The sequence below is a fragment of the Carcharodon carcharias genome, chromosome 1 (assembly GCF_017639515.1).
Source record: "Carcharodon carcharias isolate sCarCar2 chromosome 1, sCarCar2.pri, whole genome shotgun sequence".
NCBI classification, from domain to species: domain Eukaryota; kingdom Metazoa; phylum Chordata; class Chondrichthyes; order Lamniformes; family Lamnidae; genus Carcharodon; species Carcharodon carcharias.
In genome coordinates this window covers 106,911,080-106,932,852 of record NC_054467.1, presented here as the reverse complement: position 1 = coordinate 106,932,852, position 21,773 = coordinate 106,911,080, and the positions used below count along the sequence as shown (strand labels likewise).

The following is a 21,773-nucleotide window of genomic DNA, read 5'->3' as shown; positions in this document are numbered from 1 at the left end:
CTGGGTCCAGCACCATAGCAACCAGACCACAGACAAGATCCAGCACCATAGCAACCAGACCACAGCCAGGGTTCAGCACCAAAGCAACCAGACCATAGGCAAGGCCCAACACCATAGCAACCAGGCCACAGACATGGTCCAGCATCATAGCAACCAGACCACAGACAGAGTCCAGCACCATAGCAACCAGACCACAACTAGGGTCCTGCACCATAGCAACCAGACCACAGCCAGGGTCCAATATCACAGCAACCAAACCACAGCCAGGGTCCAGCACCATAGCCACCAGACCACAGCCAGGATCCAGCACCATAGCGACCCAAAGCACAGCCAGGGTCCAGCACCAGAGCAACCAGACCATAGCCATAGTCCAACACAATAACAACCAGACCAGAGCCAAGGTCCACCACCATAGGAACCAGACTGGCCCTGGCCAAGAATGACCATCAAATGGTCCAGGCAGCATGCAATCAGGGGTTATTTGATCCGACTGCCTGCCCTTTTTCCATGTTTACATTCAAGACAGGGTATCCTTGGAGATGGAGCACTTGAAGCCTTCTGCATCCAATAGGCACTGGGGTGACTAGGCCACTTGTGAAAAACAGAAGTTACAAAGCAGTAAGCTGATTATCTATATCCAGTGGGACCTCCATTGGCTGCACTCCAATTTTTTGGCTTTCTGATTATCCATCAAAATTTTCATGGGCAGTCTTGAGTTGAATGTTGTCATTACAAAGCCCACTAACACCAGTCTAGAATTTGATAAAAATCACCCTGGCAGCCTGAGAAAGGTTGCATTAAATGTGTTATTTATTCGTCTTGTTTGTGTTCCTGTAACTAGGATTAGCTGTACTGAATGTCTTAGACCAAAATCTGGGGACTCTGAATTTTTGAACAATTGCTATTATTGATCATTACTCCCCTTCCATTGGGACAGATAGATAAGATTGCATGATGTACTGCACAGGGGAGTCTAAGGTAATTGCTTCACCAAAATTAATATTTTGTAATGAAAGGTCATTGACTTGAAACCTTAACTGTGTTTCTTTTTCCACAGATATTGAAGTATTTCCAACATTTTCTGTTTTGATGTATAATCTCTTCACCATTTGTTCCAGGGGTTTTTGCTGTTATGAGGTTTGTTTTGGAATCACTGTGATCATTAACCTAGATTCACAAATTGTTATTATCTCTTCCTAGTGCAGTTTGATTAAAGAATTTACAGTAAATTGGAGAGAATTCCCACACGTAGTATGAATGTTATCTCATTATGCATCCACCATCCGCAATTATACAAGAGGAAATTTGAAATCCTGACCAACATAAAAGCAAAAAAAAATCAAATGATGTGACAAGTAACATGGTCAAATTTTTTGCAATAAAATGAGCCAGATCAACATCACCACAAAACAAAATCTACAATCCAGTTTCTAATCCAGATTAAGACTTGTCTATTTTACACTCGGGTTCCAGTTGTGTGCGCTGGATTTAAGCAAAGCACTCTGCTGTTATTTATGTTATTTACTTCTTTCGATATGGTTTAATGTAGAATATGTTGCTATCACGCTTTTTAAAACTGAAAACAAGTTCCGTTCACTGAGTTTTTCTTCATAATTCAATACACCAAGTGTCGGAATCACCCAGTTGCTCCTGCCTAAACACTCTCCAATGCATCGCTCTCTTTTAAAATAGGGGGCTGAAATTCTTGAAGGATCGTGTGTTGATGGAGCGCCTCCGGCTGCCCTGACCTTGACCCTGCCCCAAATCTTGGACGTAAAGTAGCAGCGAACCAGGGACCTTTGCTAATTATAGTGTTCCCTAGACATCTTTCCCCTGCAGGTGACCAGGAATTTGCTGTCTCATTCGGGGAGGGTTGGGGGGAGGGTGCATTCCATCCAAAGATTTGAGAATCATTTTAGCAGGGTTCCATTTTGCAACCCAATTCCAGGCAAAGAACACAAATACACCCATATCATGCAAGTTAACCTTGAGTTCAGAGCAAACGAGGCAGAACTGGGAGGATTTGAGGGTAACATGATCCCACTAGTTCATCTCCTTTTCAGATGTCAGTATCGGGGTGAGCGGATGTAAGAAGGAAATGCCGCCCCCTGTCAAATAAAAAGGCAGATGCTTGCCAGACAAGATTTTACTCCCCAGCCCCAACGACCATCGGTTTCTGGTATCACCCCCGACCAAAGTAAATACAAGGGCCAAGGGTATCCAAAATTATATTGAACCTTTCAAATGTGGACTCACTAATGAGGCCCTTTAGGTTATAATACCCAGTTTCAGGTAGGCATTATTGGGCCTCCCGCTTTTTACCCTTGCTCCAAGCGCAGCACTTATTTTAAGTTCTAAAATGAGATGAAATGAATTCCCATCCCTCCTTATACAAAACAGGATCATTTAAATTGTTTTTTTAAAAACGTGCATTGGTGATGCACAATTCTCTACAGCAGCCATCACGCTAAAGATAAACCACGTACATTTTAACAATTTCTATATATTTTACATTATATTTGGATGCACATTACAGTTTGTTTTTCTTCTGCAATTTTGTACAAAGTTTTGTGTCAATTTAGTTGTATCTTTAATTTTAAAAAGTACAAAATCCATACCAAACATGAGGGACACAAAGTCACTGCAATGACCTGACGTTCACGCGGAGTTGATATTACAACATTACAAAGAGCTGCAAGGCCCTTTGTGGTGAAAGGAGTTTTGTTGGGCAATGCTTTCATTTGCCTGTGCTTACATACATGCAAGTATACTGAATGTATATTAGGCAGTTGACCCAAACCCTGAAGCGAATGTTTAGGCTGTAAAATGAGCAATGTTTCTGTTAGCACATAATGGGGAGTTGATAGCTTAAAGTCAATCGTCAGCCTGAAATACGTCTGTATCCAGCGCAGTGTCAGAGGAATCCGATTATCGCGCTATCAGTCTAGTTCCAATCATCAGCTAAGTGATGGAAGGAGTTATTGACACTACTATCAAGCAGCACTTACACACCAACATCCTGCTTCAGTTAGGGTTCCACCAGGGCCACTCGACTCCAAACCATAAGGCATCCCTCGTCCAAACATGGACACAAGACCTAAATTACAGAGGTGAGGTGAGCGACTGTACTCAACATCAAGGCAGCTTTCAACTGCGTTTGTCAACAAACAGCCCTAGTAAAACTGAAATCAATGGAAATCAGGGAGAAAACTCACCAAAACAAAAACAGAATTACCTGGAAAAACTCAGCAGGTCTGGCAGCATCGGCGGAGAAGAAAAGAGTTGACGTTTCGAGTCCTCATGACCCTTCGACAGAACTAGAGTGCAGTAAGTTCAGAGAGAGACAGGTTAGAATGGGTGAGAGGAGCAGAGAAATTGAGACGACTAATGTCGCGCCGACAGTTCTCAATGAAAAGATCGAGAGAAGGTAAGAATCCAGAGGGAGGGGTCCAGGTGGAGGGAGAATATTGGAGATGGGTAAAAGGATCCGATGGGTAAAAGAGGACTCTTGCCCAAAGAAGTGAGCCCGGAGACGAAGACGGCGGAAGAAGAGTTCAGTATCATGCCGAGCCCGAAATTCATTGAGGTGAGGGCATAAGGGTATGAAACTAAGTCCTTTGCTGAGCACTGAACGTTCAGCATCGGAGAGGGGAAGGTCAGGGGGTATAGTGAATACACGGCTGGGGTTGGGACTGGAAGAAAGGGTGGGGACGGAGGGACAGGCAGGGGTGGAGGGTCCTAGATGGGTGTTGGTGTCGATGAGTTGTTGGAGCTTGCGTTCCGTAGCACTTGAGAGAAAGAGGCAAAGTTTCTTTTTGAGGCGTCGGATGAGCCGAAGGATAAAATGAAACTGGGGGCACGCGCAGCTTTGAAAAAGGGTACGGCGGTGCTGCTGGAGGGAGAGGTCAAGTGTGTTCATATGGCAGCGCATGGCACTGAGTGTGGATTTCAGAATATGATGGGAACAGCAGTCCGAGAAACGTTTTATGTCCCGGAGATACCTGTAATCCTGGGTGGGTTCGAAACATGAGGGGTGGAATTTCAGTTGAAATCCACGTGGGGTAAGTCGGAGACGGAGACAGTCACTGAGAAAGGAGATATGGCCGTGAAAGCGGGTTTTAGTAAACACCTTGTCAAACACTAGGAGGGAAATGGAAAGCAAGGAAGGTGAGCAAGACAACAGAGAGATACGGAAATCTTGTCGCAGAGAGGAACAGAACTTCTTCAAGGAGGTAGGCATTTCTTGAAGAGCAGTGGCAGTCAATTAAACACAGAGATAAAAACAAAAAAACTGCGGATGCTGGAAATCCAAAACAAAAACAGAATTACCTGGAAAAACTCAGGAGGTCTGGCAGCATCGGCGGAGAAGAAAAGAGTTGACGTTTCGAGTCCTCATGACCCTTCGACAGAAAACTCACCACTGTCTGAAGTCATACCTAACACATAGGAAGGTGGTTGTAGTTGATGGAAGCCAATTATTTCAGTCACAGGATATTGCTGGAGTTTCTCAGGGCAGCATCCAATTGTCTGCTGCTTCATCTATTACCTTCCCTCTATCATAAGATCAGAAGTGGTATTGCTGCCTGATGACTGCAGGACTCAGCTTCATTCTTCAGATAATTAAGCAGTCCATACTTGCAAGCAGCAAGATCTGGACAACAACCAAGCTTGGGCTAATAAGAGGAAATAGCATTTGTGCCAAACAACTAGGCAGTGTCCATTTCCAATATAAGAACCTAAACATCACTCCATGACATTTAATAGCATTACCATCATCAAGTTTCCCACCATCAACATCCTTATGGTCACCATTGACCAGAAACTCAACTGGAGCAGCTACTTAAATGCTGTGGCTACTACAGCAGGTCAGGGGCTGGGTATTCTGGAGTGACCGCCTAACTATTCAAAACCTCCCCAAGGCACAAGACAAGAGTGTGATGAAATATTCTCCATTCATCTACAATAACATTCAAGCAGCTCAACAACATGCAGATCAAAACAGCTGACATGATCCTAAACAATCACTCCCTCCACCATCGACGTGTGTACAATCAACATGCAGCAATGCAGCAGCTCATCAAGGCTTCTTTGACAACATCTCTCAAACCCATAAATCACAGAATGTTAACAGCACAGAAGGAGGCAATTCGGCCCATTGTGTCTGTACTAGCTCTCCAAATGAGCATTATGACCTAGTGCCATTGACCTACCATTTCCCCATACACTTGCACGTTGTTTCTATTCAAATAATCATCTATTGCCCTCTTGAATGCCTCAGTTGAACCTGCCTCCACCACTCTTCCAGGCAGTGCATCCTAGACCCAAACCACTCGTATGAAAAAGATTTTCTCGTGCCACATTTGCTTCTTTTGCAAATCACTTTAAATCTGTGCCCTCTCATTCTTGATCCATTTACGAGTGGGAATAGCTTCTCCTTATCTACTTTATCTGGACCCTTCATGATTTTGAACATCTCTTTCAAATCTCCTCTTAGTCTTCTTCTCTCCAAGGAGTACAGTCTCAACCTTTTGCAATCTATTCTCACAGCTGAAGCTTTTCATCCCTAGAACCATTCTTGTAAACCTCTTCTGCACTCGCTCCTATGTGTTCACATCCTTCGTATAATGTGGTGCCTAGAACTGTACACAATATTCCAGCTGAGGTCTAATAAGTGTCTTATATAAATTCAGCATAACCTTCCTGCTCATGTACTATATGCCCCTAAAAATGAAGCCCAGGATACCATATGCTTTATTAACTGCTCTCTCCACCTGTCCTGCCACCTTCAATGATCTATGCACATTTACACCCAGATCTCTCTGCTCCTGCACCCCCTTCAAAATTTCACCCCCTGTTTTATATTGTCTGTCCATGTTCTGCCTATCAAAATGCATCACCTCACGCTTCTCCGCATTGAACTTCATCAGCCACCTATCTGCCCACTCCACCAGCTTGTCTATGTCCTTTTGAAGTTCAGCACTGTCCTTTTCGCAGTTCACAACACTCCCAAGCTTTGTATCATCCGTAACCTTTGAAATTGTCCCCTGCACACCAAGATCTAGATCATTAATATATATCAGGATAAGCAAGGGTCCTAATTCCGACCACTAGGGAACTCCACTACAAACATTCCTCCAGCCCAAAAAATATTCATTGACCATTACTCTCTGCTTCCTATTTTTCAGTCAATTTTGTATCCATGTTGCTATTGTCCCTTTTATTCCATGACCAATAACTTTTCTCACAAGTCTATTTTGTGGCTCTGTGTCAAATGCCTTTTCAAATTCCATGTACGCCGCATAAAAAGTGTTACCCTCATCGATCTTTTCTGTTTCCTCTTCAAAAAACTCCAATAAGTTAGTTAAACACGATTTCCCCTTTAGAGATCTTCCTTATCAACCCATATTTTTCCATGTGATTATTAATTATATCCCGAATAATTGTTTCTAGAATCTTGCCCACCACTGAAATTAAACTGACCAGTCTGTAATTGCTGGGCTTATCCTTACAACCTCTTTTGAACGGGAGTGTAATGTTTGCAATTCTCCAGTCCTCTGGCACCACCCCCCCAGTCTAGGAAAGACTGAAAAATTATGGCCAGTGCCCCTGCAATTTCTACTCTCACTTCCTTCAATATCCTTGGATGCATCTTATCCGGTCCTGGTGCCTTGTCAACTTTAAGTACCAACAGTCTATTTAACACTTTCTCCTTATCAATTTGAACCCTTCTAGTGACAGAGTTTCCTCATCTGTCACCATGGCCTGGATAGCATTTACCTCCTTGATAAAGGTGGTGCAAAGTATTCATTTATACCTCAGCCCTTTTAGGTCCCTAATTGGCCCTACTCCTTCTTTTAACACCCTTTCACTATTTATATGCCTGTAGAAGATTTTGGGATTCCCCTTTATGTTGGCTGCCAGTCTTTTCTCATAACCCCTCTTCGCTTCTTTAATGAGATTTTTCACCTCCCCTCTGAACCTTCTGTATCCCTCTTGGTTCTCAATTGTGTTTTCTACCTGACACCTGTCATAAGCACATGTTTTATTGTTTATCTTAATTTCTATCCCCATTTTCACCCAGGGAGCTCTGGATTTGTTTGCCCTACCTTTCCCTTACGATGGAATATACCTTGACTGTGCCCAAACCAACTCTTTTTTGAAGGCAGCCCATTGTTCAACTACAGTTTTTCCCTCCAATCTTTCATTCCGGTCTATCTGGCCCAGATCCATTTTTGCCCCAGAGAAGTCAGCTCTCAACAAGTTAATGATTCTTACTCTGGATTGCCTATTGTCCTTTTCTACCATCATCCTAAAACATACAATACAACGATTGCTGTGTCCTAAATGTTCCCCCACTGACACTTGATCTACTTGGCCCATCTCATTTCCAAGAATCAGGTCCAACAATGCCTTTTTTCTTGTTGGACTTGACACATACTGCTGTAGAAAAATTTCCTGCACATAACCTAGGAACTTTAGCCCCTCTCCGCCCTTTACACTACTACTGTCTCAGTCTACATTCAGGTAATTAACACCCCCCATTATAACTACTCTATAATGCTTGCATCTTTCTGCAATTTCCCTGAAGATTTGTTCCTTTACGTCCTTCCCACTAGTTGACAGTCTGTAGACTACACCGAGCAATGTAATCGCACCCTTTTTGTTCTTAGCTCTAGCCAAATTGATTCTGTCCTTGAACCCTCTGGGACATCCTCTTTTCCACCACTACAATTCTCTCCTTAATTCTCTCCAATACTGCCACCCCTCCTTTCCTTCCTTTCCTATCTTTCTGAACACCTTGTACCAGGAATATTTAACACCTAGTTCTGCCCTTCCTTGAGCCAGTTCTCTGTTATCACCACAACATCATATTTCCACATGGCAATCTGCACCTGTAACTCCCCAATCTTATTTACTATACTCCGTGTATTCACATACATGCATAGTAACCTTGACTTAGATTTTATTACTTTCTCCCTAACCCTGACTCCACCTATTAACTTACTATGCTCTTGTGCTATCTGTCCCTCCTAGTATCTTGTACACCCTGATATTCCTCTCTAATAATTTTTCTTGGTTCCCACATCCCTGCTAGTTAGTTTAAAGCCCTCCGAACAAGGAACTCAATCCAGGCTCTGCTCAGGTGCAACCCGTCCAGCTTGTACAGGTGCCATCTCCCCCAGAGCCAGTCTGAGTGTCCCAGGAATCTAAAGCCCTCCCTCCTGCACCATCTTTTCAGCCATGCATTCATCTGTCTTATCCTCCTATTTCTGTTCTCACTTGCACATGGGAGTAATCTGGAGATTACTACATTTGAGGTCCTGCTTGCTAATTTTCTACTTAGCTCCCTAAATTCTGATTGCAGGACCACATCCCACTTCCTACCTAAGTCATTGGTACCAATGTGGACCATGACCTCTGGCTGATCACCCTCTCCCAGAAGAATGTCCTGCAGCTGCTCTGTGACATCCTTGACCCTGCCACCAGGAAGGCAACAAACCATCCTGGAGTCACATCTACGGCCACAGAAACATCTGTCTGTTCCCCTAACCAATGAATCCCCTATCACTATTGCTTTTCCTTTCTTCTTCCTCTCCTCCTGTACATTCAAGCCTTTTGTGGTGCCACAAACTTGGGTCTGAATGCACTCCTCTAAAGAATTAGTGCCCTCTCCAGCTTCCAAAAAAGGAAACTGATTAGTGAGTCCCCAGGGGACTCTGAAATCCAGAACTCAAGTTTCTGCAGCTGGCAGCACTTCCAGCACATGTGGTCATCTAGAAAACCAGTAGCATCCATGACTTCGCACATATTACAGGACATGCATTCCACTTGACTGAGCCTGCCATGTCTTAGCTCTATTTCCCCCGTGTTAATTTTATTCTACTTTGGATTATTTATATTACTTTATTATATTGGCCCTAAATTTCCCTTAGTCTTGGCGCTTCTCAGTTAAATCCAAGTATAACTATTTGTTTTAAAAAACTACACATTTCTAATTTACTCATCAGGTCCTACTTACCCAAGCCACCACTCTTCTTTCTGAACAAACGTGGAAAAGAAAAGGAGCACTTCCTCCCTCCTCACTGAACTCCCTCAGTCACCAAACTCCAACTTAGGCACTCTACTGCAGCTAAAAACAGCACTCCAGGCAGCTAGGGCAAAGACAGCAAGTAGACAGAATTACCTACCTAACAGCATTGTCGAAGCACTTTCATCACAAGGACTGTATCAATTTAAGAAAAATGCCGACTGCCACCTGCTCAAAGGCAATAAGTCATGCATAGCAAATGCCCTCATTCCGAGAATAAGAAATAAAAAGAAATTTCAGGTCTTACCTGACACAATGGTTGAGTTATTAAAGACAACTCACCCAAATCAAAGCATTCAGTCTCAGGCAAACACTTTAACATTTAACTTATTCTCATTGTTTTCGGCCTCAGACTTGTATCGTTTTCAATTCTTCTAAACTGCGAATGGTGCTGGACATTGTGCAATCATTAGCAAACATCCCCACTTCTGACCTTATGTTGGAAGGAAGGCCATTGATGAAGCAGCTGAAGATGGACACAACCCTGAGGAACTTCTGTAGTGATATCCTGGAGCTGAGGTGACTGACTTCCAACAACTACAACCATTTTCCTTTGTGTTAGATATGGCTCCAATCAGCGGAGATCTTTCCCCCTGATTCCCATTGATTCCAGTTTTGCTCGGGCTCCTTGATGCCACATTCAGTCAAATGCTGCCTTGAGGTCAAGGGCAGTCACTCTCACCTTGCCTCAGGAGTTCAGCTCTTTTGTCCATGTTTGAACCAAGGCTGTAATGAGTCAGGAGCTGAGTGGCCCTGGCAGAACCTAAACTGGGCATCAATGAGCAGATTATTCCTAATCAAGTACCGCTTGATAGCACTGTCGATGACACCTTCCATTATTTTACTGATGTTGGAGAATAGACTGATGGGGCGGTAATTAGCCGGGTTGGATTTGTCCTGCTTTTTGTGTACAGGACATAGCTGGGAAATTTTCCACATAGCTGGGTAGATGCCAGTGTTGTAGATGTCCTGGAGCAGTTTGGCTAGGGGCGCAGCAAGTTCTGGAGCATGTCTTCAGTACTATTGCCGGAATATTGTGAGGGCCCACTGCCTTTGCAGTATCCAATGCCATCAGCTGTTTCTTGATATCACGTGGAGTAAATCGAATTGGCTGAAGACTGGCAACTGTAATACTGGGGACATCCGGAGGAAGCCGAGATGGACCATCCACTCGGCACTTCTGGCTGAAGATTGTTGCAAATACCTTATCTTTTGTACTGATGTGCTAGGCTCCTCCACCATTGAGAAGGGGATATTTGTGAAGCCTCTCCTTCAGTGAGTTGTTTACTTGTCCACCACCATTCACGACTGGACGTTGCAGGACTGCAGAGCTTAGATCTGATCCATTGGCTGTGGGATCACTTGCTGCTTATGCTGTTTGGCACGCAAATAGTTCTGTGTTATGGCTTCACCATGTTCATGCTCTGCACTCTTCATTGAACCAGGGTTGATCCCTGGCTTGATGGTAATGATAGAGTGGGGGATATGCCAGGCCATGAGGTTACAGATTGTGTTTGAGTACAATTCTGCTGCTGCCAAGCATTGTTTGAAATTTAAACGAGGCAGTTTGATCCTAATTGGTCACGGCATTGCCCTGGTCACTTATTTTGGTTAGCTGAAACAGATGCAATGTGTATACATGTTCTTTCTGTCTGCAAACAACAGGGACCAGTGTATTAATATATGTAGCTTACAGTACACACAAATGTGCCACACTGCAAGCCCGGCTGACAGTCTTAAATTAGTTGTCGGTGTAATTCTTAGCACATTGAGGATTATTCAGCAAATGTCCAACTGCAGAATCACATTTAATGTTGGACACTGTGTTTTGAGTTTTGTAAGCATGGGCTGGGTGGGTACAGTCTGTACCTTGTCCATTGTCCTTTGTGAAGAGTGGCTGGGACATATTGTTTGATACGATCAGCCAGTCTTTGGGACACACAGCCTGCATACCTAGAATCACACTGGTACAGAGATTCACATACAACATTACTCATTTGTGACAGACAGAACGTCTTTTTGGCTTGACGGCTGCATCCTGTTAGTGAGGAATACGACTCATGTTGCTACTACATAGTAGTTTCACCTGTTGAAATCTGTCAGGGGATTCTCTACCATGGTTCACCACTAGCATATCTTCACTAGTCAATATAAGTGTTGGGATTCTTACAGCTCCATGTACTATAAGATTGGTCTGATTGGCAACCTTGTAAAGCGGGCCTGAGCTAGTTGCTCACCCTGCAAGCTTGATGCTGAAATAGGGCTCATCAAAGGTATCCTCAGGAGAATGGCTACCCTTATCAGATCATTTCGCACTGTATATAAGGCCATCACTTTCAGCCCTGAAAAGTGTCCAGTTTACCTCGATTACCATGGAAGAGCAAGGTATGTCAAAAATTTGAGCAACAGGTTAAGCTAGCTGTTTCACGCTGCTGCTATACTGTAACAACATGAGTGGAATTTGCCAATAACAGGATGCTGCCATCAAGCCAAAAAGACGTTCTGCCTTTCACACAAATGGATAATGTGGTATTGAATTTCAGTGCCAGTGTGATGCTAGGTGTGTAGGCTGTACGTCCCAAAACCTGGTGGATCATATCAAACAGCATGTCTGTTCACAATGGTCAAGGTACAGATTGTATCCAACCAGCCTGTGCTTGCAAAACTCAAAAGAGTGTCCAACATTAGATGTGATTCCACGATTGAACAATATTTGCTGAATAATCTTCGGTGCTCAGAGTTACAACTTAAGATTGTCAGTCAGGCTTGCAGTGTGGTGCATTTGCGTGTACTGTAAGCCACATATATTAATACACAGGGCCCTGTTTGTTGCAGATATAAGAACATGTACATACATTGTGCCTGTTACAGCTAAACAAAATAAGTGACAGCCATTCGCTGACTCATTCCTCAGGGCAATGCCTTGACCAATCAGGGTCAAGCTGCCATGTTTAAATTTCAAACAACGCTTGGCAGTTAACTGTCAGTCACCATCAATGGTGCATTCTCCATGGCAACGCCACTTGCCAACCAGTTGCCTTCCCCTTCTATTGGTATTCTTGTGAGTATTCTGATGAGTGCAAGACAAAAAGCTTAGATATGTCTCTATTTTTCAGCAATGCTCAAGTTCTATACTACCAAACAACTATAATATATACATTTATATATAAAATTTGACATTCTGTTGGCTTTCTTGATTGCTACTTTGTGCTGGCTGAACATACTGAGTGCCAAGTCTGGTATGAGTTTACATTGCTTTCAACTTTGTCCTTGGGTTTTACACTAGTCATGTAGTACGTCAGTCATTTTTCCTCCTATCATGAATCCTTCACACTTGTATACCATTGTCCTTTCCGCAATTATTTTCCTACATTTATATTTTGTCCTGACTTTACAAGCTGCCTATAAGTGCTATATTTTAAGCTTTAAATTTGATCTGACCTTTGCCAACCTTTGATGTTGCCTTTTTTCCCTTTCTAGAATATATTTGATTGGTACACTTTCTATCCCCTATTTAAATATTTCTGATACATGTTTTTATTTGCCATTTTTTCCTTCTGGCTAATTTGGACAAAATCCTTTTCTTTAAAAAAAAGTCTTACTTTACCTTGCTGTCTCCAGTCAGATACCCTGCTCTAACATTTCTATTCTTAAGCCAAATTCTAATAACTTACATTGATGACATAATTCAATGTGAGGATACCCATGGTGCAAAAACAGAAAATGCTGGAAAAACTCAGCAGGTTTGACCGCATCCACGGAGAGAGAAAAACAAAGTTAACGTTTTGAGTCCGTATGACCCTTCTTCAGAGCTGAAGAGAAGTGGAAATGTGATGCAATTTATACTGTTTAAGGGGGGTGGAGCAGGATGGAAGGCCAGCGATAGGTGGGGACAAACAAGGGATTGACAAAGGTGTCATGAACTAAAGGACAAAGGGATTATTAATGGTAGTGGTTAGTGCTAAAAAAAAAGGTGCTAATAATGGCATTGAGGTAAGGTCACTTTAAATTATATTACCAAGGTAAGTTATTAGAATTTGGCTTAAGAATAGAAATGTTAGAGCAGGATATCAACAAAAACAGAATTACCTGGAAAAACTCAGCAGGTCCGGTAGCATCGGCACAGAAGAACAGTTGACGTTTCGTGTCCTCATGACCCTTCAACAGAACTGAGTGAATATTAGGAGAGGGGTGAAATATAAGCTGGTTTAAGGGGGTGGGGGGGAGGTGGTTGTAGGGACAAGCAAGCAGTGATAGGAGCGGATAATCAAAAGATGTCACAGACAGACTTTTTTTTAAAAGAAAAGGATTTTGTCCAAATTAGCCAGAAGGTAAAAAATGGCAAATAAAAACATGAATCAGAAATATTTAAATAGGGGATAGAAGGTGTACCAATCAAATATATTCTAGAAAGGGGAAAAAGGCTACATCGAATGTTGGCAAGGGTCAGATCAAATTTAAAGCTTAAAAAATAGGACTTACAGGCAGCTTGTAAAGTCAGGATAAAATATAAATGTAGGAAAATAATTGTGGAAAGGACAAAGTGATTATAGCAGAACAAGGGCAGCATTGTGAAAAAGGACAACATGGAACAAGTGACAGATGGTCCTGTGGGGGATAGTGTGGGGGGAGGGGGCCGTGGTGCTCTGAAGGAGGGTCATACGGACTCGAAACGTTAACTTTGTTTTTCCCTCTCCACAGATGATGCCAGGCTTGCTAAGTTTTTCCAGCATTTTCTGTTTTTGTTTCAGATTTCCAGCATCCACCGGATTTTGCTTTTATACCCTTGGTGATGACATAGAAACAGAAATAAATACTTGGGGTTTCTTTCATTAGAATTATGCAGTTTATGGTGCAATATTAATGTGATAGAAGAGTTTGAAATTATGTAAGTATGGGACAAGGTAGTTAGAAACAAACGACTTCCATTGGTTGAGGGTCCAAGAATGAGAGGACATATTATAATCTTGTACCTAAGAGATTTAGAACAGAGGACAGGAAAGAATTGCAAGTCACTCCCAGTGTTAGTGGCTGAGGCAGAAACTTTTTTAACATTCAAGGTTAGATTGGATGGGTGGATGAAGGAAAAGGGAAGAAAGAGATGTGGGAACAGAATGGATAAATGTATATTTATATACATTTATATAATGGCTAAAGCTAAGGTTTTCCACCCACGGTGGTTGACAGGGCCCTCAACCGTGTCCGGCCCATCTCCCGCGCATCCACCCTCACACCTTCCTCTCCCTCCCAGAACCATGATAGGGTCCCACTTTTCCTCACTTATCACCCCACCGGCCTCCGCATTCAAAGGATCATCCTCCACCATTTCCGCCAACTCCAGTATGATGCCATCACCAAACACATCTTCCCTTCATCCTCCCCAGCGGCTTTCCACAGGGATCATTCCCTCTGGGACACCCTGGTCCACTCCTCCATCACCCCCTACACCTCAACCCCCTCCCACAGCACCTTCCCGTTCAATCGCAGAAGGTGCAACACCTGCCCCTTTACTTCACCCCTCCTCACCGTCCAAGGGCCCAAACACTCCTTTCAAGTGAAGCAGCGCTTCACTTGCACTTCCCTCAGTTTATTCTACTGCATTTGCTGCTCCCAATGCACTCTCCTCTACACTGGAGAGACCAAACGCAGACTGGGTGACTGCTTTGCGGAACACCTTCGGTCTGTCCACAAACATGACCCAGACCTCCCTGTTGCTTGCCATTTCAACACTGCACCCTGCTCTCATGCCCACATGTCCGTCCTTGGCCTGCTGCATTGTTCCAGTGAAGCTCAACACAAACTGGAGGAACAGCACCTCATCTTCCGACTAGGCATTTTATAGTCTTCCGGACTTAATATTGAGTTCAACAAATTCAGATAATGAGCCTTCTTCTCCATCCCCACCCCCTTTCCAATCCCTTTTCCAATAATTTATAATTTTTTAACAAATATATTTTTCTTTTCCACCTATTTTTAAATTTATTTTGATCTATTGTTTTATCTCCACGTTTTAGCCCATTTCGTTCCCTTCCCCCCCACCCCACCCCCACCAGGGCCATCTACCACTAGCTTGTCCTGCTTGCTACACTTAATGTCCCCATTAGCATATCCTTCAGATAATATCACCACCGTCAACACCCCTTTGTCCTTTTGTCTATGACATCTTTGGCAGTCTCTTCTTGGCCTCCATCTATCACTGGCCCCCTATCGAGCTCTGTCCCACCCCCCTCTTCCAGCTTATATTTCATCTCATTTCTATATTTTTTAGTTCTGATGCAGGGTCATACAGTCTCGAAATGTCAACTGTATCCCGCTCCGCAGATGCTATCAGACCTGCTGAGTTTTTCCAGGTATTTTTGTTTTTGTTTTAGATTTCCAGCATCCGCAGTATTTTGCTTTTATCTTAAAGTTTAATTGACTGCCATCTCTCTTCAAGGAATGTCTACTTTGAAGAAGTATTGCTCTTCTCTCTGACAGGATTTCCTCCCGTCTCTTTTGCCCTGTTCACCTTCATTGCTTTCCATTTCTCTCCTGGTGTTTGACATGGTGTTTACTAAAACTCACTTTCACAGCCATATTTCATTCCTCAGTGACTGTCTCCGTCTCCGACTTACCCCATGTGGATTCCAACTGAAGTTCCACCCCTCATGTTTCGAACCCACCCAGGATTACAGGTATTGCCAGGACATACAATGCTCCTCGGACTGCTGTTCTCGTCACATCCTGAGATCCACACTCAGTGCCATGCGCCGCCATATGAACACACTCGACCTCTCCCTCCAGCAGCACCGACGCACCCTATTTCTGAGCTGTCCTTGTCCCCAGTTTAATTTTATTCTTCGTCTCATCCGACGCCTCAGCAAGAAACTTTGCCTCTTTCTTTCAGATTCAAAGGAACGCAAACTCCAACAATTCATCGACACCAACACCCATCCAGGACCCTCCACCCCTGCCCATCCCTCTGTCCCCATCCTGTCTTCCAATCCCAGCCCTGGCTATGTATTCACCATACCCTCTGACCTTCCTCTCTCTGATGCTGAACGTTCAGTGCTCAGCAAAGGACTTAGTTTCATACCCTTATGCCCTCACGTCGATGAATTTTGGGCTCGGCATGATGCTGAACTCTTCTTCCGCTGCCTTCACCTCTGTGCTCACTCCTTTGGGCAGGAGTCCTCTCCCTGTTCAACGGATTCTTTTAGCTGCCTCCAATATTCTCCCTCCACCTGGACCCCTCCCTCTGGATTTTTACCTGCTCTTGATCTTTTCATTGAGAACTGTCGGCGTGACATCAGTTGTCTCAATTTCTCTGCTCCTCTCACCCACTCTAACATGTCTCTTTCTGAACTTGCCGTTCTCCGTTCTCTCAGGTCAAACCCGCTGACAAGGGTGGTGTTGTTATTGTCTGGTGCATTGACCTGTACCTCAGAGGCTGAGTGTCAACTCGCAGACACTTCCTCCTACCTTCCCCTGGATCATGACCCCACCACTGAACATCAAGCCATTGTTTCCAGGACTGTCACTGACCTCATCTCCTCTGGAACTCTTCCCTCCACAGCTTCCAACCTCAGTCTCCCAAGCTCGGATAGCCCACTTCTATCTGCTACCCAAAATCCACAAACAGGACTGTCCTGGCAGACCTATCGTGTCAGCCTGTTCCTGCCCCACAGAATTCATTTCTTGCTCCATTCCCTCTCCCCTTGTCCAGTCTCTTCCCACCTACATCCACGATTCCTCTCACACCCTACATCATATCAACAATTTCCAGTTCCCTGGCCCCAACCGCCTCCCTCTTTACCATGGACATCCAATCTCCCGACACCTCCATCCCTCACTGGGATGGTCTGAGGGCTCTCTGCTTCTTCCTTGAACAGAGGCCCGAACAATCCCCATCCACCACTACTCTCCTCCGTCCGGCTGAACTTGTTCTCTCACTGAACAATTTCTCCTTAAACTCATCTCACTTCCTCCAAATAAAAGGTGTGGTTATGGGTACCCACATGGGCCCCAGTTATGCCTGTCTCTTTAGCGGGTATGTGGAACATTCCTTGTTCCAGTCCTACTCAGGCCCCTCCCACAACTCTTTCTCCAGTACATCGATGACTGCTTCGGTGCCGCTTCATGCTCTCATCTGGACCTGGAAAAATGTATTAATTTTGCTTCAAATTTGCACCGCTCCATTGTTTTCATGTGGTTCAACACTGACACTTCCCTCCCCTTCCTTGACCTCTCTGTCTCAATTTCTGGTGATACACTGTCCACCAATATTCATTACAAGCCTACCAACTCCCACAGCTACCTCAACTACAGCTCCTCACACCCCACTTCCTGTAAGGACTCCATCTCATTCTCTCAGTTCCTTCGCCTCCGTTGCATCTGTTCTGATGATGGCACTTTCCAAAACAGTTACTCTGACATGTCTTCCTTCTTCCTTAACCGAGTTTTTCCACCCAAGGTGGTTGACAGGGCCCTCAACCGTGTCCAGCCCATCTCCCGCGCATCCGCCCTCACACCTTCCTCTCCCTCCCAGAACCATGATAGGGTCCCCCTTGTCCTTACTTATCACCCCACCAGCCTCCACATTCAAAGGATCATCCTCCACCATTTCCGCCCAACTCCAGCATGATGCCACCACCAAACACATCTTCCCTTCAACCCCCCCGGCAGCTTTTCGCAGGGATCCTTCCCTCCGGGACACCCTGGTCCACTCCTCCATCACCCCCTTCACCTCAAACCCCTCCCACGGCACCTTCCCATGCAACCACGGAAGGTGCAACACCTGCCCCTTTACTTCCCCTCTCCTCACCGTCCAAGGGCCCAAACACTCCTTTCAAGTGAAGCAGCGCTTCACTTGCACTTCCCTCAGTTTAGTCTACTGCATTCACTGCTCCCAATGCGGTCTCCTTTACATTGAAAAGACCAAACGCAGACTGGGTGACTGCTTTGTGGAACACCTTCAGTCTATCCGCAAGCATGACCCAGACCTCCCTGTCGCTTGCCATTTCAACACACCACCCTGCTCTCATGCCCACATGTCCGTCCTTGGCCTGTTGCAATGTTCCAGTGAAGCTCAACACAAACTGGAGGAACAGCACCTCATCTCCCGATTAGGCACTTTACAGTCTTCCGGACTTAATATTGAGTTCAACAATTTCAGATAATGAGCTCTCTCCTCCATCCCCACCCCCTTTCCAATCTTCCGTTTTCCAATAATTTATAATTTTTTAACAAACATATTTTTCTTTTCCCACCTATTTTTAAATTTATTTCGATCTATTGTTTCATCTCCACCTTTTAGCCCATTTCGAGCCCTTCCCCCCACCCCACCCCCACTAGGGCTCAGTGGGTCAGACGGCATTCATGGAAAGAGAAAGACAAAGATCAGCTCAAGGGTCTTTCATCAGATTGGAAGAATGAGATGGTTGATTATGATGCAGGGTTCCATTTCTCAGTTATGGAATCTTTCATCTTGATCAGCACATGGCATTGTTAAAAACGGCTAAACACTGTACATGACTATATTTTGAACAAGTTGAAACCTTAAGTTATGTATAAGTGGCATACACACTCAAGTGCAATATTTAAAGGTTCTGTCTTTAGTCAGAGATACGGTCTCTTTCCCCTTGAACATGAGCCAAAACTTGTAACTAGCTTGAACACTTTAAAAGCCTCCAGTTTACCCTGAAGGACCTGATTTGGTGAAATAGTGGCCTTCGTTAGCCACGGATTCAGGATTCTGGAAATCTTGGACAGCCAGAGTGATGATCCTCATTGAAGGAGATGGGGAGGAGTGATGGGGGCAACACACAGCTTCTTATGGGAATTTTGATCTGTTCTGTACTGAGAGAGGAAAATTTGATTGGTTTCTTTGATGCTTCAACGATGCTTCAGTAATGATAGCTTCCATTGATTTTGCTGACATTGCATAGGAAACAATCAACAGTGCTCCAGTAAGGCAAGAGTATGAGTGGAAGTGTCTTAGTATTTCATTTTTCAGCAGAAGGCAACATTTATTTTTGGCTTTAATCACTCAACAGAAAGATCTAAAAAAGAACATGAAGCAGGGTTATCTGAGCTATTGCAACCTCCTGAATTCGCTGTTAACACTGTATGACAATATCTGGCAAATGTACATCCCCAACATTCAGCTGTCTTGACTGTTATGACAAGTTCAACAGAAAAAGACGACAATGAATGTAAATAAATTAATGTTTATTTAAAAGATGAATTGTAGGTGTGCTTCTGAATCATAAAATTGAACATAGGGAAAGATTTGCTGCTGTTTGAACTTTTTCCCAAAACTTAGCCATAAATCAAGTATCGTCTTCCAGTCCATATAGCATACTCTTCCAGTCTGTATTGGTTCTAGACAAAGCCCTACACTTCTTTTTATTAAAGTACACTCTGCCACTAAATAAATCAGTGGTACATAAACCTGTATTTTAGTTTGATCAATAATGCATGCATCTGGATTATTACAATACTGTATGGATTCCATTTGTCCTATGTAGGTCACATAATTTAATGGCTTTTTTTTAAAACAGGCAATATAGACAGATTTAAAACATCAGGGTGCATTGCCACTGGATTTATATATATCTGATTATATATTGGAATGTTTTGCCTCTTTTATATAAAGGCGCTGTGGTAAGACAGCCAAAAAATGCAATATGGAATGAAACTTAAGTCCATTAATCATGGGTATTTAAATTGTCTTTGCTCATATTTTCATTTCAATCTAAACCAACATAGGTTTGGCCAACATTTACTTTTCAAATTATATAGCTTGCTTTTCTCAAAAAAAGGCTTTTATATCAAACACCTAATTTATTAGCCTGGGTGAGAACCACTTTCAGGACTGGCATGAATGCAGAGATTTCACTGAAGTTACTGGTGCTCACTATGTGCGTGTGGATGCTTAATCCCTCACTGTAGTTCCGAGTTTCGATGCTCCTTGCTATGTTGTGTAAACCGCCAACTATGGCTGGTGAGAGCTGCAAGAAATGAAGGAAAGTGTTAATATCAAGAACATAATTCCTTGACTGCAACACACTAGTGATGTGGCTTTTTGGTACCATTCACTCTATTGTTAATGGTCTTGAGGTGACCTCTAAAGAAATTTTTTTCCCGGACATTGCCTCAGAATTGTCAACATAAGAAATTAAGAGATTTTTGATCAAAAACAGAAACAGTGATCACCAACAAATGAAGCTGTGTTTATTGTTAAGTGTCATGAATGCTGAACTTTACAAGATGATTATGTTTTAAAAATGTCTCCTTTAACTTAAGATAAGGCAGAACATTCTGAAGTATGGGGGTGGGGGGGAAGAAGGATGAATTCTTGATAAATACCTCAGTTTGGAGAAATGCCTGTGTGATCCAGTTGCCATGGGGATAGAAACTCAAATTAACACTTTTCACAGTATCCCACAGAAAAAAGACAGCTGCTTTTTGAGATGCAGGAACAAAGAAGCTACTAATATGGAAAAGCAGGGAGAACTGTTTTGAATTAACGATCAAGAAGGGTGCTTTTAAGAGTGCAGTTCCTGTACAGAAGGGAACAGAATAGATGGAGCAATTGAAGATTTAAGGATCGGGTGTACGTTGCTAGGGACAATCGTATCTGGGAAAACTTAGGTGGAGTGGAAAAATTGTCAATTGGAAGTTTCAACCTGGCATGGCAGGGAGAGGCAACCTTCCTTTGGAGAGCTGGGAGTGGTTCTGGGACAGGTCCATTAATGCTACATATCTGCCAGAGTTGTGATGTAAGGCAAAAGGGTTCCGTAAGGCATACTTTGGTTGCATTAGTTAGTTTATATGAAAGCACCTTTTCTTTAGTTTGATGTATTAGTTACCTGTTAACTACCGTTTGATCTATATTGATTTTGGTTTGCATGTTATAGTAAAAGTCTTAAAAAGTGAAAGCCTGTCTTTCGATTCTTTCTGTTGGTTGTTGGGAAATTCATCTCTTTTAAAAGCTTATTGGTCTCTACAGGGAGTGTAACATAAGAATGTAATACAACAAAATATTTTGCAGTTTCAAACTTAAATAAATGAGTATCACACCAAATTAGTTAAAGATCTGGCCTACTGACTTTTGGAAAACTCTTCATGCTCAAAGCACAGCTCCAAATAGAGTCAACAATAAGATAAACGGGGAGCATTTGTGGTGGGGATTGTGTGCTCTCTTAACTGAAGAAGATAGCACAAGTGCACAGAGAGACGAAGGAGGAAGGGATTGAAAGGCAAGTTAAGGAAATAGAAAAATTGCATGACAAATGAACTCATTATGCTAAGGAATAGTTTTTCATATTCTAACGTGATAAACAGTGGCAGGGAAAATACAAATCACCCCATGATATAGGGGATTTGTGGCTTTAAGTCTCATGTTTTTCTAATGCTTTTTTCTTTGCTGATATTAATCACTAAGTTCCTCACTCTTATTAGCCTTTTGGTTACCCTCTATTTCTGGTATGTAATTCGTACCTTCAACTGTGGAGATAGACAAAATATTTATTCAACATCTTTCCCATTTCCTCATTGTCCATAAGTTTCCCGTCCTTGCTTCTAAGGGACCAATATTTACTTTAGTTTGTAGTCTCCTTTTTGTACATTTGTAAAAATTCTTACAATCTGTTTTTATATTTCTGGCTAGTTTACTCATGTTCAATTTTTTCCATTGTCAACA

General features: G+C 43.2%; 1 protein-coding gene across 7 annotated transcripts in view; it reads right to left on the bottom strand.

Annotated features, from left to right (window-relative positions):
* Positions 1 to 19,282: 19,282 nt before the first annotated feature.
* The window catches only part of sec31a (SEC31 homolog A, COPII coat complex component), a 106,526-nt gene continuing 104,035 nt past the window's right edge, over positions 19,283 to 21,773 (bottom strand). For all 7 annotated transcript variants that reach the window (XM_041187518.1, XM_041187527.1, XM_041187536.1 and 4 more), the window contains one exon: positions 19,283 to 20,079. In XM_041187518.1, the coding sequence (XP_041043452.1) occupies positions 19,900 to 20,079 (180 nt within the window). In that variant the 3' untranslated portion in view covers positions 19,283 to 19,899. The remainder of the gene's footprint in view (positions 20,080 to 21,773) is intronic.